This window comes from Chamaea fasciata, unplaced genomic scaffold (assembly GCF_029207755.1).
Source record: "Chamaea fasciata isolate MVZ Bird 193981 ecotype frontalis unplaced genomic scaffold, bChaFas1.0.hap1 SCAF_14, whole genome shotgun sequence".
Taxonomy (NCBI): Eukaryota; Metazoa; Chordata; class Aves; order Passeriformes; family Sylviidae; genus Chamaea; species Chamaea fasciata.
Genome location: NW_027094099.1, coordinates 6,019,348 through 6,045,575, shown reverse-complemented (window position 1 = coordinate 6,045,575; position 26,228 = coordinate 6,019,348). Strand labels below are relative to the sequence as shown.

General features: G+C 37.9%; 1 protein-coding gene across 2 annotated transcripts in view; it reads right to left on the bottom strand.

Moving 5' to 3' along the window:
- Window positions 1–26,228, bottom strand: part of THSD4 (thrombospondin type 1 domain containing 4) — a 234,124-nt gene that overhangs the window by 88,642 nt on the left and 119,254 nt on the right. Inside the window, exon 1 of one of the 2 annotated variants that reach the window (XM_066196707.1) lies at window positions 337–435. The exons of the other annotated variant lie outside the window; for it this stretch is intronic. Coding sequence (XP_066052804.1) covers window positions 337–408 — 72 coding nt within the window. The 5' untranslated portion in view covers window positions 409–435. Of the gene's footprint in view, window positions 1–336; window positions 436–26,228 lie in introns of those variants that run through there. 2 annotated transcript variants of the gene reach the window in all.

Genomic DNA, 26,228 nt, shown 5'->3' with positions numbered 1-26,228 from the left:
AAAGAAAAATTCACAAATTAGTCATCTCTCACAGAAAGCGTATTTTATATCAAATCCAGAGAAGTTTCAAACTATTCTCCTTTAGTACCTTTTGGCCTCTGCAAAGACAAAAAAACCCCAAGCCAAACAGACCCAAAGCAAAAATGCAAACAAAAATCCCCTGAACAAAAACTAACCCCCAAAACTAAACCAAAGCAAAAGCTTTTTACACAACACAAACAACACAATTCTAAAATGTCTAATAGCATAAAAATCATTCACAGTCCATCTTAACAGATATGAAGCAAACGCAACTGTGACAAGACGATTTTTGACAAGACATTGTGTTTTGCTTACCTCACCCCCAGGTCTTGCTAACACTGCTGTTTGAAAGCAGAGCAACGTTAGTATCAGGTAGCTGACAAACATTATTACCCAAAGTTAGAGCTACCCTGGAGGAGCAAACCCTCTGCCAAGTACTAACAGCTAGCAGATGCACTTGTGTCTCAGGATCACAGCCCTGAGCTCTTGTAGGTACGAGTCTGTCTCCCTCTCCCCCTTTCTCTCGCACTCACGGTCCGACCAGGAGCTTTGCTCTCAGCCACTGCTCTGAAGACAACTGGTAAGTTGATCTCTTCATGTAATGACTTCTCCCTGCTGGGGGAGGGGGCTCGGCCAGCACTGAGCTGGGGGGCTGCAGTCAGTATGAAGCGAAGAAGGGGAGGGACAGAAATGGTCACTGCCAAGTTATGCATCTGCTGTGATTCATGGAACAAGCTAAACGGTAACCTTTAATGCACGAGGAGCTTTGGCAAAGCGTTATTGACTTAGGCAGGCATGATTGGAGAAACAGGCTAAAGCTGCTGCAAGAGATGCCTGTTGATGGTTCGACTGCATGTGCTACTTAAAGGTACAGCACCTCCTTTTATTAACAAGTTTATAATACATAAATCATACATTAAATTCCAACCAGGAAGCAACCTATGGTTTTAGAGTCAGCCCTACACCAGCAGGGCCCTGCAAGCCGAGCGGCCGGATCCTGCCGGCTCGGTCAGAACCTGCTGCCTCTCATCCCTGGCCCCAGGGCAACAGCCCAGGGGAACCCGGGTGCCCTTTTGCTCCCTAGAACGTCACAACTGCTTCTTGAAATGCATCTCCTTCCTTCAGGATAATCCTGGAGTAGGATATGGATGTAGTCTCTCTTTCATTGTAAATTATAGCCGAAGAAAAGAAATTTTGACTTTAACAATCCAACCCATCAAATAACCTGCTTTGACTAAGCAAGCCTTTCTTAAAGTTCCAACTCCTGAAGTCAAAAAAACACACTATATTCTCATCTTTCATGTAAATACATAGTTCTTACCCATATGGTTCCAGGGGAAATCTCAAAAATATGACCCAAGAATAACCTGGTCTCGTATGTCAGACAGCAAACCACATGAACTCACAGTACAGGTATACTTGAAAATATCTCAACATTTTAGGAGGCAGGAAGTAAAAATGTTGGTGAAATTGAGAAGAACACCAATACTAAGTATTATATTTCTTTTAGTAATTTGGTGAACTTTGTATACACAGCTGAGTACGTCAGACTCCTCAGGCTATTTTTAAACTAGCTTTACCAACCATTCTTTTCCACTCCTATGAGAGGTGAAAGATGGTCTTCCTCAAAAATGCAATTAAATACAGTCAAACTCCCGAAGCAGTACAGAAAATTAGTATTCACACTGCTGCTAAAAGTCCAGATTGTGTTCTATTTGTATTTGGATATCTGGTTCTCCAGAAACACAAAGTCTGACTTCTGTTAATTAGACATCATTGTCACTGTACATCTTCTCTCTCAGTTCTTTCCTTTTACAGACTTCCACAATTGCCCATAAAGATCCCACCTTGTCCTGCCTAACCTGTCTCCCAATGCTGTGTTTGTTCAGCGCTTACAGCAAAGCCTGCCCATTTTCACCTCTCAAATCAGCAGACCACCTTTCACGGGCCAACCTTTTCCTCCCCTTTCGATACAGAGCCTTGCAGCGCTGCAGTCCTGGCAGCAGCACCGGCAAGCACTGGGATCAGCCAGGGCATGCCAGGGAGGAGACCCTGCAAGGCCAGGCAGGACTGGGGGTCTCAATGGCACAAGAATCTTCTTCAGATGACTCCCCTTGAGGGAGCAGTACAAGCTTAAGAGCATTTAAGAAGCCAGAATGAGAGTTTCAGTATGGACCTCAAGAGCGGTTTTTCCAAATGATCTGAATCACCGCAGGCAGTCACTGGGGACTCTTAAGAACAGTGACTGACAGCCAGATCTGCAGCTTCTGAAAACTTGACACTGCAACCTTCACGGTGTATTTTCTGACAAAAATCATCCAGAACTCTCCATTACTACGCTGTTCTCACAAATACAACACCTCCCTTCAAGACCTACAGTAAAGAAGTATTTTCTCCCCTTTTAAGGCAAGCTGAAGGTTTGCAGATTATACTGTGGTGCTGACAGCTAAATGCAGAGCTGCCATTACAGGTACTTTGAACACTGGTTGCCTATGGCAAAGTCTTCAGACTAAAAATGTAAAGCCAAATAAACTTAAGGAAATTTTCCATCAAAACCCTGTCAGGAAGCCAATCTGTCCTTCCATATTTTTTTGAAATATCTAGATGTACCACAAAAGGAAAAATGATAGTGAGCAAACTGCCAACTAAACCGGAGTTCAAAACACTTCCAACAGAAGACCTGCAACTGTAATACTTTGAAAACAGATTCAGTGCTTGAAAAAGTTTTAAAAGAACACACCATTTCGGACTGCAGTGTGTAACAAAAGCCCCAATGATGAAAGCTCCTTCATGCAGATTGACTACTGCTTCCATAAAATAAACTCTGTCTTGTTTTGCTGTTCTTCACAAAGTGAACTAGTTTTTCTGAATAAATATATGGCACAGGCACAATATTGCCAATCTTCTCTTCTTTAATGGCAGGCAGAAAAGCAAATTTAAGAAAATGAAGAGTACCTGTAATTTTAGTCTCCTCTCTGCTGATCATTCCACAGAACAGTTTATTTTCTGCAAATAATGAACAATCTCACTGAACTCTAACTGAATATTACTGGGTGAGTTTCTGAGCACAGAAAACTGTACTACACTCCCATTTAGTAAGTCATGTAACTAATTATTTCCATATGCATTTCATTTTTCCTCTATGAAAAATACCAGCAGAATTCCCTGAATTTCAGAAGCTGGTGCTCTGTCCTCCATGTTAAGACCAGAGATCTGTTCATACCTGCTCCTGTGCCTTCCAGCTTTATCCCACTGGACTGGATGGAATTGTGCTGGTTCACATGCACAAGCACAGCCTTTCTTTGCAGCACAGAGCAACTTGAAACTTAATGCTATGCCCAACTGGCACTGCTGCAACCGAGATCAGAACTTCTCTGCAAACCTCAACAATCACTACGCTGGAGATTACAAAACTACTGGGGCAATAGAAAAAATCTGATTATGACTGATGAGCTATTTCAGATATGAAGTTGTGCAGTAGCAGATAGAGAAACCAAAATACCTTGCAACAGCAAAATGGAAGAAATAAGATGTCCGTAATTTCAACATAAAAACACCTTTGCTTTTACTTAGAAACCTAGCAAAAATAATAGCATAACTATACTATTTTAGGTATATAATTGAGACAGAAAATCAAAAATTATAGTTTAAAAAAAGAAAAACAAAAACCAAAATCAGAAAAAGCCAGCAAAATATTTTGGGAAAAAATTCCTATTTCTTATTCTCAGAAATAAAAATACGCAAAATAAAAAAGTATTTAAAAAGTACTGATGTTCTTCTGTGAAAAAATTACCTGTCAGTCTCAAAGGGTTTGTAAATATCAATTAGTTTCTGAAGTCTGGTTACTGCCTTCCTCCTGAGGCAACTGCACACCTGAATCCCAAACAAGGACAAGTTTGTTAAGTTTATCTAAAGTATCACAGCTACTGCTTTCTCCTAAACATATATTAGCATAGAAAGTTGACCAAATTCCTAATATAAAAGTAAAAGTAGACAAAACACGCATCAAAACAATATTTTAAAGACTTCCTTTCTACTTCCTACAGCCTCAATGTTTGCAGAACTTAACTCTCAAACTCTTAAAGCAAGATAACATGGAGGATGACTACATATTTCAGGCTGAGTTACTTTAGAACAAGACAATGACAATTTCTGTGCATTTTGCATACAGTGAAAATAATTACTGTAAGTCATGTTTTGTCACTACAGGTGCAACATCAAATGCCACTGAAACTGCTTAGCTGAAACACCTAAACCAAAGAATTCTTTAAAAGTAAGATGAAGGCCAAAATAAATTTGCTGCTACAGCATAACCAACGAGTCCTTTAACTGTTTCTTAGAACAAGTATTTAAAATAACATTCATTTGCTTTGGACAGACACTATCTTCCAGGAATCACTAACAGGAAAAGCAGTAGACACTGCATATTCTACTACTATTTAAGAAAAGGTGTTATGTTTTTATTTCAGTGTTCCATGTAAAAATTTAACAGAGAAGGAAAAAGGCTGAATCTACAAGAAATTCAGTACAAATTAAAAGATCAAGTGGAAAATCTAGAGTGCTTTGGTTTTATTTTAATTGGTCATTTTTTCCAACCGGTGATCTACAGGTTACTTAAAAAAAAAAAAAAGAAGGAAGGGAGAAAATTTTTATGTTGATGAAGTCATGTGTAAAGATGGCTGCCATATTTATAGCCGTCAGATAGGCATTTCCAATCATTACCTCATTTCATTTTTTTCCAGGAAGCATTCCTTTCTGAATTAATTATTCAGATGTATTAAAGTTAGAATAAATTACCATGTCCTTTAGCCTGAACTACTGAAAGACACTGGCCATAACAGTTTACTCCAAATTTCTTCTAGGAGGTTATTTTCTTTTAATTTAATTTTTAAAATAATCTTTGTGTTAAATTAAACACTTGAAATAAAGCAGTCTCTTGCCACATTATGCGTGCCGGAGCAGACAGGTAATTTAAACTGCAGAAAGAACGCATTTTCCTTGAAAAAAAACAGTGTCCTTAAGAAAGATGGATGCAGAAAAAGCCTTTCCCTACCCTACGTTCTTGGATGCAGGAAATACTGGAGCTGAACCACTGAGGGATTTCTTTACCCCCGTGAAGGCCCATGCACCCATTCCCCTGGTTTCTGCATTTCACTGGCAGACAGGGTGATGAAAGAGGGCAAGAGATTCTCTCCTATCCTCTGCCTTCTACAGCTAAAGCAGTTCTCGCTATTGCAGTCCTTTTGGAAGAGCCATGATCACACTAGGTCTGGATTTCAGCAGATGAAATCACCACAGGTACAAGAAGGACCAAGGAGTACTGGGCTTTTATAGATGCCATTGAAGAAAACCAAACCCACACAGCCCGGGGAGGAAGGCAAAGGGTGAGCTGTGACTGCAGCCTGAGGGTTAACTTCATGCAGCCCTGGGAAGGGAAGCCCAGACGTGGAGCACCTTGGAGGAAACAAGTCCCAGAGCCTCACACATATTCCACTGCACCTCAGCATTCTTTCATGGTTGAAGTTTTAACTCCATTTAGTATATGAAATACTAACACTTTCCCAAGTAATACACAGCTTTTGTTTGTACCCTTTTGCTCATTTTTTTGTTAGGAAAGCAGCTGACTTTACACAATTTCTTGTACAAAGAAGCATTTAAGGGTACAGCTATGTCCCTAAAACTGAAATATTGTTTGGCTACCAGAATACTCCATACATAATGAAGCTAGAGATTTCTCGATCTGTATGTCTAGTAATTTTTTGATCCCACTGTACAGTTACGGAAAAGACAAAGGGTTGCTGTGCAAAAATGCTCTTTAAAGAATTTGTTATCAATTATTCCATACAGTCACTTTGTGTCCTGACTAATACTTCTATTGTTTCACTACTTTCCAACTTTCAACTTCTATTTCTGCTTATTTCCCTTCCTAAACTGCACAATCCTCATTTTTACACCTATTTGTCATCTAAAGTCACTCCAAGTTCGATTTCCCTGTTTCTCATCTTTTTCTTTCTCTTTTGTGAGTTCATAGAGATCAGTTTAGAAAGTACACACCACTGAAAAGGTATTATGACATCCTGTAAAAACAGCATTACAAAGCAAGTTTCAAACAGTGGTCTGTGCTTAGGTGAGCCCAGCATAAGTTACAGCAGTGGAAGTTGTCAGTTCCTTCCATAAAACCAAGTTACCTTTGTGACCATCCCATTTCCTCCTCTTACTATCATGGTACTGGCAGTGCACAATGCTTTTAAACTACACTCAAACCCTGAAAAGGAAATCTGAACATTTCCTTCCTCTTCCCCCTTCTCTTGACTTCTTAAAGCTAAAACTTGATTACAAAGCCAGACTTTACTAAGAAGGTCCCACTTCAAAGACCTCAATATTAACCTCAAATTGATTTATCATCTTGAATCTTTTCTTTGCTACTAAATCTATTATCCCTCTCCCCCTTCTGGCATTACAGTGTGCTGGAGGGAGGAAAGGACCTTTGGTTATCACCTGCCCAGGGCTGGGCTAGAATGTCTATTTTTCATGGCCAGATTCCAATTTTCTGTATTTTGATGATAGAATTCTGGTTTATATCCCAAGTTCTCAGAGCACCTCTTTGCCTCCCCAGACAGTAGTTGCATAGTGCAAGGAGAATAAGATGACATTTATGAGGCATTCCTTCCTCTGACCAACACTACGTTTTGACTACAGAGCAAGTGGACACCATTCTTTGAACTTCTAATTTTTGACTACCATTCATCTTGTGACAAAACTATTTATTTCTGCATTTCTTCATCAAGTCTTGGTCTTCCTAATAAGGCATTAAGATTTTTAGCACCATATTCTGGTTCTCCTCACACCTAAATTTTGATATTATTTTCTGAAGTATTTTCATAACATGAAAATCACAGAGGTACACAGAGGCACTGAATCACAGATTGAGATCCAAGGGATGAACAGAAAAAATCTTGGAAGACTTGTCCAAGATTCTGTCCAATACAATCATGATCCAATTGTATTTTCTATAGTTTATAGGAATACCAAGCTTCCACCCTCTTCTGACAGGGGAAAAAAGAGGAAAATAGCTGTTTTGTAGCCAAAGGAAATGTATATGTTTGACTGAGAACCTGGGATTTAATTGCAATGCTGGTCAAAATGCACTGGATTAAACACTCATCCAGAATCCAAATACAGGAAGAAAGAGGAGGAAGGTTTCCAAAGTAATTTCATTACACATCCCAGGTTACCTGATGGGAGCAGAGAGAACTAATCTCATAGTACTGTAGCCTACGCTTTGGACACCAAGCATATCTCAACTTTTCCCATCTAGTTACAAAAGTCCCGAGTCCAAGATGCAGTTATTCCTTCCCAAAAACCTCTCCATATTCTGTTTGATTCCATCTTCTCAACTCACCTTCTCCACCAACAGGACTGTCTGACCTCAGCATATTGTCCACCTCTAATGCATTGCAAATTAAAAGAATTAACACCAGACTAGGTCAAAATCTACCCCGTTAGTAGACTAAAGGCTCATTTTTCACCACTGGGGGTCCATGCCAGGTCACGAGCACACAGCACCAGCAGATCAGTTACACTGCTGGTGCAAATTAGGTACAAATTAGAAGCATAGCTGCAGTGCTAAAAAACAAGGCTTCTCTTTCTCTACAGATGTATAATGTAGAAAAATGAACAAATTCTTTCTAAATAAATAGAAACTGTGCATCTCTATTACCTTGATAAAAAACAAAATTCTGGGAGATCTGGTTGTTTATACAGTAGATTTTTTTGGATGGTTTCTCTTATAAATGTACTTGCTTTCAAAGTAATCCCATTAAACACATGCTGCCCATTAGAACCAAGTGAACCTTCAGTGTACGTGGAGTCTTCCAGCTGTCTGGACAGTGGTCCCACATGCTTAAAAGCTTGGGAAGCACACAGGTAGGGCAGACTTCATTCCATTTTTCTAGGTGACTTTCAAGTACACATACCATTTCTGAAGAGAAAATGACCAATTCTGCATGGCTGATTTCTGCTACACGGGAAATTGGAACCATTTAGCTACAGACTATGTTAAATCTTGAGCTACATGGTGTGTGGATGAATTCTGAAAATTCATATGCAGCTCAAACTAGGTAAGGAGCATCTTAAAATAATTATGCTTTCTTGGGTCTCAAATATTTCATTTACTACTGTCTTAGCAACTCACAAAACTGATGAATACTTGAATAAACAGCTGATAAATCTCTGAGTACCCAGAGCACATCCAGTATAATTTAACTTGAAATTTCCCTTCCTGAATCCTACAACTGAAACAAGTTCAGTACTGTCCGATTTTCTCATGGGACAAACTACTTGTCTAAATTCAGGCACACTTCTCTACTATATAAGGAGGAGAGTCAAGCCCAAAACGCATGAAATTGTTTGGTACTCTGAAAAGTTTTCTTAAGAAGTCAGTTAGCATACCATTTTATTTGTAAGCAATTATATATAATTCTTAACCCTTGATATATTAAAACCAGTCTATATATATATATATATATATATATATATATAAATATATATATATATATATATATATATATTAAAACCTTCAGTTTTAATTTTACAGTGTAAAATCTCTACACAATGGCACAAAATCTGGAAATACTGTTTGCTGGTAACAAGGTGTAAATAAATCTAGAAATAAATCTAGTAGGAACACTAGGAAAAAATTACTTCTTAAAAGGTCACCTAGAACAAAGGAAGTGAGGAAACATTCTCTATGTGTATTCTGAAAGACACAAATGGTGCTGATTACTTTATCCCCATACTCAGACTGTCTACGTGGGTTAAAGCTAGCAATAATACCAGTTCTAATCTTAAAGGCCCGTGGAGAGACATAAAACCAGACTGTTTGAGAAATCTGGTTGTAAAAGCACATCTGTGCAGCCAACACCATCACACGGCTGGAAAACAATCAGAATTCCAACAAGAATCAAGTGAATAAAACCCACAGAAAATTCCTTCATTGTGGAAGGAAGATTTCCTTTGGAAGATTTCCTGCACAGTTCCAAATCTCTTCAATACAATCATTTCATATTTGTGTGAAGCATGTCTCAAATAATTTTCCATCAATGTTTCAGGGAAGACTTCCTCACAGTGAGCTATTTCTCAATGAATGTTTCACTTGTTTTTTAGGTACAGCTCCATGTGCCACCTCATGTGCAATGCCACAGTACTCACCAGGTACTTACTTGCCTGTGGTACCAGCGTTAGAACCCTGCCAGCCCATTGGTAGCATACCTGGTTTATATTAGATTTGCCTTTTTCATGTGTATTTTGCAAACCACTTACCACTGCTGGTTTAGATACACTCTCAAGGGGTTTGTGCAAGCATCTAAAACAATGACAAAACTAAGATTTTTTTTTTAAAAACTAAAATATATTTGTCACATCTTCACTTTTTTGTCCACTTGTAGTTTTTTGGGTTTTGCCATGATGTTGGACAGCTGCACGGAGAATGAAGGCACACATAGATACATAAATTCCCCAAATGACAAATAAGCAAACAAATCCAATCACCATTTCCACACTGGCAGTTTTGTCTATTTAAGTTTGCATATTTGTCATTACTTGTTTTAGAAGCAAGTTTACAATTAATTCTGGTCATTTTATCCCTTTCCAAGAAAATACCAAATAAAGTGTGATGATAAGGTTTTCAGCATCTGTTCTTAACCACAAATTTCCAAATAACATTTTGAACTGCTGGGTCTATGATTTTTTTTTTTTCTCTAGCTTGAAAAGTGAGTAGCTGTTTTATAGTGCATTAGTTAATTTATATTTAACCAGAAAAGGCAGGGTTGACTGGAAACTGTTTACTTCTCTTTCAATCTCAGTAAACAATTCTTTAATTTTTCTGTTATATGACACAGATTTTCCTCTCTTTTATTTTGACTGAAAAGAACTGATATACTTCTCTCTTATGAAAGATTTCATAGATAAAAAATTTGCAGGGCAAAATTCTGCACAATATGTTAGAGTAGAAGTCTAATTCATACAAAATATGTAATGTTACAAATTCCTAAACACATTATGTGCAAGGGGATCAAAACAGTACTTTAGTATACAGGCTAAAATGTGGTGGTAAATGGCATTAAACAAATTCAATCTGCCATGGAACCCTAATGACTATTCATCCAAAGCCAAAATAGACAAAAAATTAAATGAAGCACTACTCTTTGAATGAAAATATTTACTATGAAGTATTACCACAGAATACTAGGCATATATCTTACAAAAGCTTTTAAAATCTCTTTCGTAGGACATGTAATATATCATAACTTATCGAGATTTTTTTGCAACCTAGAGACACTGAAGTGTTTAGTAAAGACTGGATTTCAAGTTGGTAACCTTTCTTTCTAGAAAAAAAACTTGACTTTTTCCTTCTCTCTTAAAAACTTTAACTGTGAAGGATTCAAAGTCAGATACTATACTTAGTTTTAGTAAATATTCTCATATCCATATCTACAAAAACAATACATTTACGAAAAGTTTTCTAGAAATCCCTATGCAAGATCACCTATTCTATGTGCTATTAGGCAGAGTATAATCAGCTTCTGAGGGTATTTTAGGAGATTACCAATTAGGACCTTCAGTGGGTCTGTCCAACCACCCTAACACTTTCAATCCCTGCCTTTCAATCTGTGTAGGAGCCACAGACTATTCCTTTCATTGTGGAGAAAAATATAGGACACATCCATAATTCCCCATCTAGGCTTCATGCTATTCCCTGCCAAGGCGGTTTGGCAAGCAGGGAAGATATTTCAAAGGAAAACATATAGGGCCTCACTCAGCCATATTAATGCTCCTTCACATTCCTCCTGCAATATTATCCTGCCCATAAGGCTTATTTAAATACAAGAACATCTTTGGCAAGCAGGGCTTTCAAAACAGAGACCCGCGTGGAGAATCCAAGAGCAGTACTTAGTTTTCACCTTCACACAATAGCCATATTACAAAAACAACTTGTACTTACATGGGAACACAAAGTGATGGATAGGTTTAGATTTGAAATCAAATATAGCTTTCCCAGCAAATTTTAAAATTGAGAAAGTCTGCTGCTGTCACCTGGTCATTTTATATAAAAAATAGAAGAAAAAAGAAAAAACTCTACAGAAATACACAAGCCAGTATTCCACAGCAGCACCGTAAAGGGTAACTCTAGAATAAAAAAACCTGTTTTTTTAATTGGACACAATAGTGGGACGCGGGAACTGTCCATTATGTGGCTATAGAAAAACAAACACACAGACACCACTACCTTAACAAATGTCTTCTCTGAGCAATTTCATGTTATGAGTAGTCTAACACATTGTTTTAATTGGAAGAATATATAGGGTTTTAATCCAAAAGACATCCCCATTATACTCAATTTAACATTATTCTTCCAAACTGAAAACCAACAGGACAGTTTGATCAGTTACAGGATGGTGCATCTTACACTTGAAGAGACAAAGAAAATTGTCAGAAGTGTGATTCTGAAAAGAGTGCTGAAAGCAAAATAAATTCGTGCCACTAGGCAACTAAGAATTTGAAGTCAAACTCATCAATGTAATTCCTAAAGCACAAGGAGAAAAGACAGCTAACAGTTGCTCTGCAATAGGGACTGTTACTAGTTTATCAGATGTGACCAGTTGACCACAGAGAAGTTTTGAAAACTTATTTTAAGGTAGTTCTGTTTTTACTTGGGTTATAGTAAGACTATGGAGAACATTTTTGTAAGAGTCAAACCTTTGAATGTATTGCAGGCTGCACCCATCTTGGCCATAATTTTTACAGTATGTGTATAACTGACAGATTTGCAATGAGTTTCTGAGCTGGAAGTTCTTTTTGAATTACTTTCAAGTTCAGAAAAGTGGACTGGAATTATGCGTAAGAAATACAAATTTTTAATTTTATATGAAATTAAGTTCTAATGAATTTACTACAGAGGAGACATTTTGTGCAATGTATGACAGTTCTGCATCTAATTCTGCATTCTGCCATAAATTCATTCAGGCTTTAGCACACCCCAGTTTACCACCACTTTTACTACTCACATCAATCACATAATGTTTACTCTGAACAAACACTGGCTTAGTCTGTGGGGACACTGGAATACAGAAATTCCCAGGAATATATTGAGCATGTGAGCCCACCTATTCCACACAATTAAATCCAATACAACAGCAGCAGTATAAACACACTTCTTCTGAAGTAGACTGATTTTATTTTTTCCAATCTTCTGTAACACACTTTTGCAGACACAATCTTAAGATTCTTTGATTAGTTCCCTATCATTTCATGTAACAGGCTATGAAGTCTTTAAAATGTACCTAGTTCTGTCTCCATTTGGAAAAGAAACCACAGCAAAATAAAAATCTTTAAAATCATATTACAGTACATCTTTGTAGATAATTTTTCTTTTTACAACTAAAATTCCATTCAAGTCTCAGTTTAAACAGATACTCAGAAATATTTTTGAGAAAATAAAAACTCTACACTACTTTCTGTGATGAATTCTGCTTTCTTTTAATAATTGATGTCAAGGTCCTCTGTCCAACTCATACACTCATCTGCTCTTTGAACCTACAGTGTTTTATAGGCACACACTACACGCAGAGCTCTCTTCTTTAACTGATTAAAACATGTTCATTTCACCCATCAGCCGTGGGAATGCTGAAGAAAAAAATGAAATCATGATCGTAAAAAGCTTCTTTAGGCTTCAAAAAGAAGGCATATTCAGGGATGCTCCATTTAACATGTAAGCAGTAACAGATATGGCTACCAAAGCATCACAGGAATTGAAATTCTGTCAGCAGAGGGGCCAAACTGTGACCATCACCTGTACAGAGATTCAGACTGGCTTTCATTTCTTTGGTGCTATTTCTAATTCTGCCTTTTTTTTTTTTTTTCTTTTCCCCTTAAAGAACTGCAAATGTCCAGCACCTCTAGGGTCTGTATCTTGTTCAACTCCAGCCTGCTGACACACTGATGAACAGCATCTGCCAATTCAAAGAAGCTCTGACCAGACTGACTTGATGCAATCTGGCAACTTTAATCGTCTTAAGCTGTCCTCTGGAATACCTGTTCTGCATCTCAAAGTGCCTCTTCCACACAAGTAAAAATGGTTGGTGTAACTTTGTAGAAATCCATTGGTTTGTAACACTGGGCATAATGTTCTACATCTGGATAGCCTGGACAAATACACAAAACCCCCTTTTATGCTCCCAGGTTAACATTTCCAGGAAGAAAGGAGGGCATGATTCAGAGAAGAGCTGAGGCCTGAACATATGGTTGCTGTAACTAGTGCAATATAAGCTGAGAGAAGGAGAGGGTAGCTCATCCAAGTTCTATTCAGGAATACATCTAAGACACACCCGTAGACACTGTACATCCAAACCAAAGTATCACACACATAACAGGCTTAAAGAAAAAAGCAGAAATAGAAGGCCTTTTGCTAATTTTCTAGCTAGCAGCAAGTGTGACGTCTCCCTTTGCAAAGGGAGTTGGAGGCCAGCGGCAATAAGAGAACAAATTAGCTGTATTGGCCTGGAAAGTTTATGATTAGCTTGGGAGGTCTGAAGCCTGCTGATCACTATGAAAATAACATTTCACTTTGATGCATGTCGATCGACTCTCACTATATTAAAATGTTTTGATTTCTAAATGTGGGTTTCAGCTGCTGTGTCTGGCCACCATGTGACATGAAAGTGAGGATCTTTATGTACCACATTTTTTTTTCTAATCAGTATTTCATATAAGAGAAGTTAGCAAACACTGGATATTCTGTGTGCTTGTGTGCCTGCAGTGATTTAAAGAGTTCAAACTAAGACAAAATACTCATTCCTGAAAACACATAGTGGAATAAAATGCACAGGTTCACCATTAGAACCAAAATATCTTATGGCAAATTTAGTGGACAGTTCTGATATTTTACAAATTAAGCCATCAAACTGCATAAATCAAGATCAAAACTCCAAAGTAAAAGCACATGAACTACCAGGACATTGACCATATATCCTCTAGCAAACATATTAGAAAGAATTCATTTGTGTGTTGGCAGAAGTACAGCACTGTAAGCACTTGTGCAATAAAAATGTCGGACATGACAATCAGACAGTATGAAACTATTCCTCATAGGGGCTTTAATACTCGTTATATAAACTGCTGTATTATGGAAGTTCAATCTTTCTTTGCAGCTATCTTTGGTCTTTTTTCAGCCAGAGGCAAACAACTCTTTACAAATCTGCCTCCTCAACCTCTGACTTGAGCATTTGGGATTGGTTTCCCTAAATGAGGCTTGCCTTAAATTAGCTTTACAATAAGAAAGAACTGCAGTTATACAGAGAAGCAGTTCTGTTAAGCTTCATGTTCTGTAGGTATACAGCATGTAAAGCTCCCTCTGTCCTCTCTTCATTGTGCCATGTGAGAAGGGCTAATGGGGATCTTGTGTTTATGGAATGGTCAGGGACTCTGAAAAGTTCTTACACCGAAGCACAAGTGAAAGGAGCCATCTGTGCTCCTAGATGGACAGCCATATACAAATATAATTCAAATCAAGTTTGGATTTTAACACCAGCATTGAATGAAGACCAAATTTCACCATTTTGGAGATATTAGTGAATTTAGAGAATTAGAGAAATTTAGAGAAATCTAACATAGATAGAAAACTACTAGGCTGTGATAGTTTGATTGGAATATGCCTTTCCAATCATCACTTCCAAAGTTACAGTGGGTTTACATTCAACATTCCTTCTGGTTGATCCCTAAATGAAGAGAGAAATGAGAAGCAGAAGTTTTAAAAGCACCCAGATCCCACACACACAATGACAGCTTCCCTCTTTCACAGTCTTTGTGCAGTTGTTGCCAAGGAAGTAACAGAAAAGCCTCCACAGGTCTTTACTCCTCATGTGTCTGTTTTCTTGTTAGAGAACCATGCAAATGTCCTCGTGACTTTTGTACAATATTCTTTCAGCTCATGGAGGCTGCTTATTTCTGCAACAGTTTCTTCTAGCTCAATAGTTATTTGCAGGTAATTGCAATAATGACAACTTTGCAAAGATTTTCAGAACAATACAAAAAAGTTATATTCCACTTCTCTAGAAAATTATTAGCAACTTCTTGACTGAAACAGTGTGGTGATCCCCAGTTCTCTTTTTATGCAGGCACGTTTTGAATCCTACACAGAAGTTAATACAGATTCCAAACATTTGAAGCTGACAGTTTATATGTGCAGAATAATGTATATTGTTGAGAGCGTGCACCAAGAAAACTGGAGAGATTGATTTAAAATTCACATTACACAGCTTGAGATAAGCTTCTGCATGAACTATTTGTCAAGGACAGCTACCATGATTCTGTGATCAAATAGCTGGTGACACTAGGGAAATTTAGTATACATATGCATGTAAGCTGGAAATTATTTTAGACTGCTGTCACTACACAAACAAACCAAAATGAAAGTTAAACAGAATGTTCTTTGTAATAGCTGAAAAAAGGAAGGGCACATTTCAGACAGATGTCACTGAATGTCTGTTGAATTTGCTTCTACTAATATAGTATGAAAAATTATGCCAACGACTTTAATGGGTAATTAAGTTGATGTGACTTCATTAATAACTTTTTGTTTTCCTTGCTAGTCTGATATTTGTGTTAATTTCCTGTCTTCTGTTCTACATTCTTTTATTCAACAAACAGAACAAAATCTGGCACAAACATCAAACTCTGATCAGCTAAAGAGGCAAAACTAGGCAACCTTTCAACTGAAATCCACAGGATTACACAGTATCACACAACACTGGGGCAGTTGTTGATTTAGTGGAAGGAGCACAACACCACACATTTAAGATACTTCACTTCATGCAAGATTAAATTCAGTTGACTTATCAAGCAGCAAAGAGCTCAGCCATGAAGAGACTTAGAACACTGTAGACAGTTTAGCATCTGTTCAAGAAATATACACTGATGACATTCACGTTGTCAGGCTGACAGAGCAATTGTCTAACTCAGGCACATGACTTTCGTTTGTTCTAACCCACAATGATTGGTCTACCCCATACAAACGTTTTTTTAGCATTTTCTTCACCATATTTTCAAAATTTGGGCTTTTCACCACATTGTTTCTAAGCTGTGGGCTAATACCTATAAAATATAGTCTTATACCAAGCAGATTTCTGCTTTTGGCTATACAGCTTAAACAGCTAACTATAGTTTCATTCAGTTTCCAGCACAAGTCAGAATTAGTATGGAATATATACAGGGCAGGAGAGCAACTTACAATAGCAATTAATGTCATAAACTCAGGCTGACATCTGATGTCATTGCTGCTTATTTAATTTCAAAAAGAATGCAACAAAATCTTTTAAAATATTTTTAATTGAACTTTTAAACATTGGGAAAGTTACTGTTCATCTGAGCTGGTCATGAGGTAGTAAAAATTTTGCATTTTAATTAGGTGTGATCTAATCACCTTTCACTGCTCCACCTAACAAACAAATGCTTTAGACTTCCCAAAGGCAGGCTAGCTTAAGGTATTTTACAGATTATTCCCAATGTTCTTTTTGTATACAATACGTAGCTGTCTATAGAGTAATAACTTTTTAACCAGTATTACTACATAAAACTATGATCATGCAGGTATCCACTACCCATCCCCTGACACAAGTCACCCTAAACAGGAAACAGTGAATAAAGAGTTTCTCAGAATTGTGGAAAGACAAGAAGACAGCACAGTTAAGTTTGCAAATAGGAACATTCCAGCGAACCTAAGTGTGCACAGAAAAGGCCCATTAAAAATGGCAAAACAAAGGATTATATTCTTTTTGCACTATGTTCTTATTCCCTGCACAGATTTTTTTTTCTAGCTGTGTGGTCCCTTGGCTAAAATGAAAACCATTCCTGGAGGAGTTCTGACATTGCAGTGATGAGGAGTAAGGAGAAAGAAGAGGCTAGAGAACACCTACTGCAGCAGGGTAACACTTGTTAGTAACAAAAGCTCCGACTCCATAATGGAACAGAAGAAGCTGCTAATGAAAAGATGGGAGACAAGTGGGAGGAGAAGGACTCTGACTAATGCTCATGATTAACTGAGGTGGGGTGCTGAAGACAAGCGTAATGATGAAAAACGGTGCAGGAACTAAATGAGTTAAAGGTAGACTCTCACTGCTTTAGTGTGAACTCACAGGTAAGTGCCTCTGCTCAGCATCCTGTGAAATAGGAACCTCACATCCATTTAGTTGCACACTATGAGCACTTTGTATCCAAGCAAAGACATTAGGAGTGATACTTTTGAAGTGATTATCTCAGGATATATTGAGAGAGATTATATAAAATATTCAGGTCATGATTTAAAATGCTTGCCAAATGGGCAAAACAGAAAGTTAAAATGGAAAATTAAAGAATGTATTTAAGAGCCATGGTTCATAAAACAATACAAGTACATACTTGCAAAACTCAACTGAACACCTTAAATAAGTTATTAAAAAAGTAAGAAAGTCAAATACAGAAACTGTGCACCAGGCTGTAACACCTTGGCCAACTAGAAACAAACAAAGCCAGATTCTCTGTACTGAAAACTTTAAAAGAGGTTCTCTCTCTCTGTAAATGACACAATTACTGTAACCATGACATTCTATTAACATTATAATCATGAATGGCTTTGATCTGTAGTTTATCAAGTAATTAAAAATGATATGGCTTTCCATTGTTTTCCTGAACTTTTAATCCTTTCCTGAGAGAATCTGTGGGTGGCAATAACATTTTCCCTGTGCAGTAAGACACAGACTGCAGATGAAATGACTAAGAAAAGGACATTCCTAAACATATATCAACTTTCATATAAATGCCCTTCCTCTTTGGGGAGCAGAGGTGTGTCAGTGACAGTGATCAGAATTAGGACATGCACTTCTGATCCACAGAGCTCCTGAGAATGCTTCCTTCACAACCCTCAAGGGATTGCCACTGACATCAAAGATAAGGACAAATAGAAAACTAGAGCTCACCCTGAGATTTGATTTAGTGAATTTCTTCAATTCACTAAAGGATCTGCTCCTGAAACAAGGCACTGCTACAAAAGATTTCCAAAAGCAAAACTTCATCTTGAATTTCACCTTCAACTTTGAATAATTAATATTCAATGCTTAGCAAATCCACAGAAAAGTTGATGAAATCCATTTAGTCAAGAACCCACCTTGCCCTTGGGGAAATTTTCAAAAGCACCTGAAGCGCAAAAGAACCAGAGATCCTAGTGCAAGTAGCACATCTGTTGTGTTCATCTTTCCCACTGCCTTGAGAAAATCTCCCCCATAAAGCAACAACAATATAAAAACATCTTTGAAACATCTCTAAAAGCATTCTTTTCTCAAAACTGACTGCTCCCTGTATTCAGCATTAGACTTCTGATGTGCTTCTGAGAGCGCTCCTCTTTGGAGAATAAGCACTGCTTTATTTTGAGAATAAATTTTTAAAAAATTTAAATTACAAATGTAAACCACTTTTCAAGCAAGCAATTCAGCTCAGTACTTCAAAATCCCAACAAAGCATTCATGAGTAAGTACTTGGAACATTTTTTTAAGCAAGGCACCAGTGGCTTCAGGAGCCCAAACTCCCAGGTAGCTGAAGGTCTTCACCAGCACACGCATTGCTGCGCACGGCAGAGACCCCTGAGGGAGTGTTCAAGGGATCTGCTCCGAGTACAGAACATAATTTAGCTGTGGCAAGCTAAACCAACAACTACTGAGTCAGGTCTGTGTTGGCAAATGGCTTCCACCATTGTTCCCAAAGGAACATCTCCAAAAATCTCAGATTTTTTACCCATGTTATGCCCAGAGCTATTACAGCTGGCATAGCACTGAAAAACAAATGCTCAATAGGATAAGGAGAAAAGAGTTTCTGTGGGAAATCTGCAACTGTTTTCAAAATGAACTCCTGATGACATTTTATATTTTCTATGCAATCAAATTCTTATTCTTTCTTTGTTCCTCAAAAAGATCTTCAAAGGCAAAAAAAAAAAAACCAAGCTGTCAAGAATCGTCGACATAAAAAAGCATGCACTAAATGCTATAGGGTCAAAAGTTTGAAAAATATCTGGGTTTTTACTTTCCAACATACCCACCCTACAAGTAGGTTGCATAGCTTTCCTGAACAGCGTTCTGAGAACTGAGGAGAGAACACATGAGCCAATTTCCTCCTCGTCCCCTCGAGTAACGTCAGCCCCTGGAGGGTTTGAGGCAGCTCTGTACAGAGCCATGTAGGTCACTCCTGCTGAACTGCTCGGCCTGAGCTCTGTGCAGCTGTACCAGCTCTGGGATACACAATCCTCCTGTGCCAGGAGTCAGGTTTCTCCACACAAGGTTCACTGGCAACGCTGCCAGGGAATTAACCAGAGACTCAAGTCACTGGGGGGTCCATATGAGTCCAAAAAAGCCAACTGAACACAGTAAACTGTAAACTACTAACTAAGCCTTCTAAAACCTTATTATAGAAATTAATTACTCCTGAGAAGAAGGCTGGCATGCTAAAATGTTTTCAGAACCATAATATTCTCTAGATGACAGCCCCAGGCACAGCTGCTGAAACAATCGTCCACCATGTGAAAACTGAGGTTTACTGGTAAAAACTTCCACAAAAGATTTGCATAAATCAGTGCACCCACTCAACACAAACATCACGGAGCAACATCCAGATTCCTGCTCGCAGTCTTCCACTGAGTATTGCTGCCTTACAGCCAAAGATGGTACATTTTGCAATCTTTTCCATACAGTTACTTCTAAATAAATGCCTAGATGATACTTTGCAGCAGATGCAGCCCGCTCTGTCCTCCTTCAAACTGACCAGATGCCAAATTTCCCTGTACAGAGCAAGGGTGAAAGGTGTAAAATTTACCAGTGGGACCACCTGCCTTTCTGAGACAAAGTACCAGGCACACTCAGGATCAGCATCATGTGGCCACAAAGCTTCTGCATGGCAAGGAGCATGAGCCAAAAAACCTTGTATCTGCCTGCCAAAAAGCATGGCAAAAGATTACTTCAAAGCAAGCTGGAAGTAGATTATTTGGGCGCCTGAGGCTTTTGGCTGAAAATTTTTTGACTAGATGTCATATGCATACCTCAGTCTCTGGGGTGCAACTTTAACTACTATCTTATAAGAGACTAAAACAAAAAGAGGAAAAAGAAAGTAAAAAAACACAGGAAAGAAAGCTTCTGAATTAAATCTCTCTGCAGAGACACCACATCACCTACTGGATCAAGACATGGAAACAAACTCAATACTCCCTGTATTAAAACTATGCTTAGTGTAAGAAAAATAATTCAACAAATGTGCATGCATCACTAACTTCTGGCTTTCATACCATCCTTTAAGTTCTGGAGGTTTTTAAAGCAGAAGGTTATTATGAAGTTTACCACTCTTATAGTACTGTCAGTTCTCCCTCTTCTTGCACCTCATAATGTTTTTACAAAATGTCATTGCAGCCAAGCCTGTCACCCTGAGCATTCTACCACACCGGCTACCACCAACAGGCAATAGACTTATCCAACAGTGTTTCTGAACCAAAGTTCATTTCAACAAACAGACTGATCACAGGCATCCTGATTTTTCATCAAAATCATTAGGAATAATGCAGCAGGAATCCTAAATATGCCAGTCCAAGAGAAAAGGCTGCAGTTATAAAATCTGATTTACTGAAAAGCTCAGAAGTCAGAATGTTAAGACAGAAGACATTTATAGAGACCAAATAGCTACACTGACATCAAATTACTCAGCTATTGGGCCAAAACTATCAAGATAAATTATATTGGGCTAAAAATATTATCAGAAATACAACCCAAAATAGCAATTAAAAAAAAAAGCTCCAAGGAAACAGAGAGGCTTAAACTGGAAAGGAGTGGTTTACACATTCTAGTCTCAGACAAGTAAAAAAAAAACCCTACAGACGTAATTTTATCTGCTCTACTTGTTTTGCAGCACAAGTCCATGACAAAAAGTACCTAGAAAAAAACAACCGGGTCTATCAGAACACTGAAACCTGATGCTGCTTTTGCAGGTACATTTGCAAAACTCACTGTTTCAGATTAATCTTTGGCAGTATCCCATTGGGAGTATGTGACAGGATTAAAGATCTGCCTAGGTTTTTTACTTACACATCTAACACTCCACAAATACATAAAAGCACAATCCAATAATTTGCAAAACATGATTTATTCTTTGCTCTATACAGGATTCATGTGTTTGACTAATAAATCACAAGACCTATGCATTTGCCTAAACTTCTCAAGTCCCCAAGTCAAAACAAGAAAACACATTTGAAAAAGAGAAACCTTGTGATTTCAACACACATCTTTGTTCTCATAAGCCTTAGAACAAACCTATTTATTCCCTAAAGGAATATTTATTTCCTAAAGGAAAAATTCAGACAGAAACAGCAGCAAAGAGCAATTAAACAGCATCAAAACATCCAGTCCATTTTGTCTTGTTATTTGTTGGTTACAACTTTATGTTATAGCAGGAATAAAAAACTTGACAGCTTGGCATCTGAAAAGCATTCAAGTACATAATACCTGATACTGTGTACAGCAGATGTTCTCAAACTAGAGCCCACTGCCCTCATGAGAGCACTAAAGACCTTCCAGGGCTTTGCAAAGTTCCTTGATTTTGCTTGTAAACCTGTGCAGTTACTTAAATGGGCTTGTTAGAGGGGGGAAAGGATCTCCAGAAAAACCAAGTCTTCAAAGATTAAGAAAAGATCATCTGGTTTCACAGTATGTGCACAAGTACAAACTGAAGATTTAAAATGCTCATATGAGTTAAGATCTGAACAATATTTATTTTGATCATGCCATGGCAACAGAGAAAATTTGGGTATGGAAACACCTTTTACATCCTTGTTTGGGGAGTTATTTGAGCAACCTGGATAGAATAGGTTCCTTCCTCACCTGCCACAGCCTCCCTGTGGCCCTGGTCAGTGCTCCTGTTGATTCCTAGAGAGCAGCAGACAGCAAGGAGCAGCAGGGATAGAGCAGCTTTCCTTGTCCTGTCATGGCTTTTGGCATTCCCCTCCCAAGCAGAGCCAGGTGCTGCCCTGCCACATGCACAACCACAGCATTCATGTGACACTATTTCAGAATCAACAGCCAAAGGTGAGCTCCTACAACTGGGAAGGCTGAGGGCTGAGGCATGCAAGGCCTTGGTCCAAAAAAGATACAAGCATGGGTCTGACAGCAAATGAACACAGCCTTGATGCCACTGTCACAGGATATGCTGATCACTGCACTGCTCTGAGATCTCTCTCAAAGGCTCCAGTTCAGAAAAAGATTTATTTGCTTTACAGTTTTTATGAATTCTCTTTTTGTTGGGAAACAGTGACAGCATTGCTTTGTTTACCTGAATACAGATTTCTGCCTGGGAACCACTCACTGAAAGCCAGAGACAATTTCACATTCGGAAGTAAGATCACTGAAGGAAATTGCCAGTTTGCAGTAATCCAGTAAAAATACAGAGCCAAAAGTCCCATGTGAATAATTGCCAGATTTTGGAATGATGCTGTTCAAGACTTGATAAACTACTGCCACCACAACTCTCTGTGTTAGGTTGGCTGCAATTGCTTCCCACCGAAATAAAAAAATGCAGCACAGGATGGACTTCCTGCTTCAGTACAACGGCAATGGCCACTGTTCCTCGAGGATTTTGTGTCATTAATTATTTTATCATCTACTGTAACTTTTTCCCCTATTAAATATGTATTTCTGATTGTATCCATGTGAGATACATTAGTTAAGCATTTTCATTAGTATATCTGTGCTTAGAAACACTTTCTTGTGTTACAGGACTCAGTCAGTCAGTAAAGCTTCAATTCATCAAAGCCCTTAAGCCTTCACCTAACTCCAAGTATGCACCTAATCCCATTGACTTTAATGGGACTGCTTACTTACTTAGTTAGGCATGCATTTAAAAATCAAGCTCCATGTAAGCATAATTGTACTCTTTGGCCTGGTCCCAAGCCCTTAAAAAAGGGAAAAAGCAGAATGGAGAACAAATGTTCAGCAAAGCTGTAAGAAGGCACAGCAGCTTTCTAGGAAATATGCACAACGTAACAAATAATTTAACTATATTTACAGAAAGTCCCAACAAGCAGAGTTGGCTGGCAGTCCAAATTATTGAATTCTACCAAGATATTTTCAAACCTAAACTGAGCACTTTTAGGAATATTTATTCAATAAAGATATTAGAAAATATAAGTAAAAGAAAAGCATGCAAGCATTTTGGTGTGTTTACGCTGCTTCTCACCATTTATCCAGACTATTCTCCAATGCTGCTAAGCAATGACACCTCCCTCACTTGTTATTGGGTTGAACTTTATATTAAATGGTTTTGAAACAATGTATGCAAAGTCTGAATTTGAAATATAATTTGAACAAGGTGCACTGCTGTAATCAAGAATTCAGTCCTGCAGCTTAAACTTCTACAGCAAGTGAGACACAGAAAAACTTGAGGGCTGGAACACAATGCAAATGGTGAAACCAAGGACTTTTGACTTCTTCCCATTTGCACTGCAGACGTTCAAAAGACAGTAGTGACAAAGGCAGCTGTAAGTCTCTAGTATATAAAGTGGCAATGGTTTCTTCCATATTATTAAGATCATTTAAAAATACATGAGGAGTGAGATTTTTCCAAGACTGATGAGTCCTCATGCTTCCTAACAATCAGGGCAAATAAAGATAAAAAGGTTCTGACAAAAACAAACCCAAAACCTTTCTATTTCCTAAAACTAGAATAATTATTTCTCTCTTAGAATGGCACTTAGACATGACAGTTCAAATGACCAAACACCAGATAGATAAGATTTTTATGTGGCTTTATAAAATGGTTACCAGGAAGTTTAACATTAGAAGGAAAACTAAACAAAACACATTTTCTGAGGGATCAAGTTTCAGTTATACTTATTTTGCCCAGCAAAGCTGCCTTGCAGGAGAAAACAAATAAGATGAACCCATTTTTTAACAATGACTCATAGTGCAAAATAAGCCTGAAGCTTTTCTAAAGTACTGTTTTCACTAATATAACTACAAAAACACAAGACTTTAAACTCCTAATACATTAGACTCACAGAAAATACATCATAGTTTGCTGTAATGGCCCCTGAAAAGTAAAGAAATGTACACTGCTTTAAGTATCTGGTACAATTTAAAGGTTAAGCAACAACAACTGGAAGCACACATTTTAAAAAGCCCTACACAAGAAGTCAAGCGTTTTATAGTGCAGCAAGATGCAGTTAGTTAACACTGCTGTTTATGATCTCCTTTTGGACTGGTTTAATTGGCTCTATCCAGTATCTGGTCTCCATCAGCACAAACAGTAGCAGTAAAGCATCCATGATGTATAACACACTGTACAAGTACTACTTGCAAAACAGTAACTTTAAAAAGAAGTCTTGCTCCCCTAGAAAATAGAAATTTAAGCTTTATAAATATACCAGAGAAGGGGAAAAAACCTACACAAGCAATTCCAAGCTCCAGTCTAGCCTCAGTAGCTGTACAAATTCATTAGTGTCCATAACAGAGGTGAATGACCTTGGAGCAGTCTAGGAGTCCACAGCAAGCATTCCAGAGTTCAGAAGTCATGTCCATCACACTGGGACTTTGTGTTGGCAAAGAGACTTAACAAACTTCAGGCACGTAAGATAAACTGCATCTGCCACATACAGCCAACTCTAAACAAACAAATCTTGCAGTAATAAAATTTATTTGTTTTAATAAAATTCTATAGGCTGTAAAACAATATCCTCATGCAGGTAGGATTTCCACGGGTCAAAGACTTTTCAGTCATGCCCCATTTCTTAACATGTGAGCATAAACTGCAACAATCCCTTTAAAATGAAGTCTTGCCATGGTAGGAGACACATACAATTATGACTATTTCTAGTCTTACAGAATACAGATATTTTAGGATGCTTCCATGCAGGCCACCATACCAACTTAAAGGTCTAAATGCTGGCTATTCAGACACTAATACAGTTTCAGCGCAGATGTACTTCATCCATTCAGCACAACGAGATGACACTTCCTTACAATACTCAGTGGTTGTACAAGGCCACCAGAATCTATTTTAACAGTTGTTTCCTCCCTCTCAGCACAAATTGAAATTAATATTTTAATATTAAGACCCAAAATTTAGGGTTCAATTTGCCTGTGTTCACATTTCATTTAAATAACCTTTAGTGAATGCCTATTCCTTCGTATCTCTTGATACTTCACATTCAGTCCATCTACTACTTTACTACATAAAATTTTTTTTACATGCACTGTTTATAAGAATTTAAAATCATGAAATAACTGCATAAATGTGAGGACTTCTATTTTTAAAAACGTGGGAAAGGTTAGCCAAGTTCTTGTTCAGCTTTTGTCACATACACAACCATAACACAATGAGATCTGGTCTATCAACACCAAAGAGATCTTCTGCAATGACTAAGGTAAATTCAGACATAGTAGTCTTTGCATTTAAGTACTGAAAATTATGGAAACCCAAAACCACATTTCTACTTCACATAAAGCACTACCTCTATGCGTGTATGGTACATCTGGCTTGAATCACCTGAAGAAAAATATTCAGTAAGACAGAAATGTAGAACTTCCACCTCAAGACTATTCAAGTGTTGATCAAAATAACTCAATGCAGTCTCTAAAATACAGAAATCTATCTAAGCAATGTGGAATCACTAAAGTCAAATGGCACCAGAAGCAGGGGGAAGGTGAGGCACACCCATAACCCTCCATCGAATCACATCCTTTCTGAAGTAATGTAATACATACTAGCTAGTAATGCTCTCAGAAAAAAATCATGCATGGTTATTGCACTCAATTTAAAGGCATGAATAAAATTTATTCATTTTTACAGAATTATTGGTAGCTCCAAAAAACTCATTGTTTTGCCCTAAAATAATGTTCTCTTCAGCAGAGAGACATCCATCACTCTAAAAATTTGCCTGCTCCCAAAGAAGCTGCCAAAAAGAAAACAATTCACCATTAAATGCATCCCAAAAGGAAAAAAAAACCAAACAAAAAATCAAAACAAGATGCTTTTCCTTCCAGTGTTATCACTGTGTTGCCTGAAGTACTCTTACTGAAGTGACAACTTCCTCAGCAACAACAGAAAAAGTGTCCTGAATCCTGATGAACCAGATGGAGAAATCAGAGGTCCAAGCT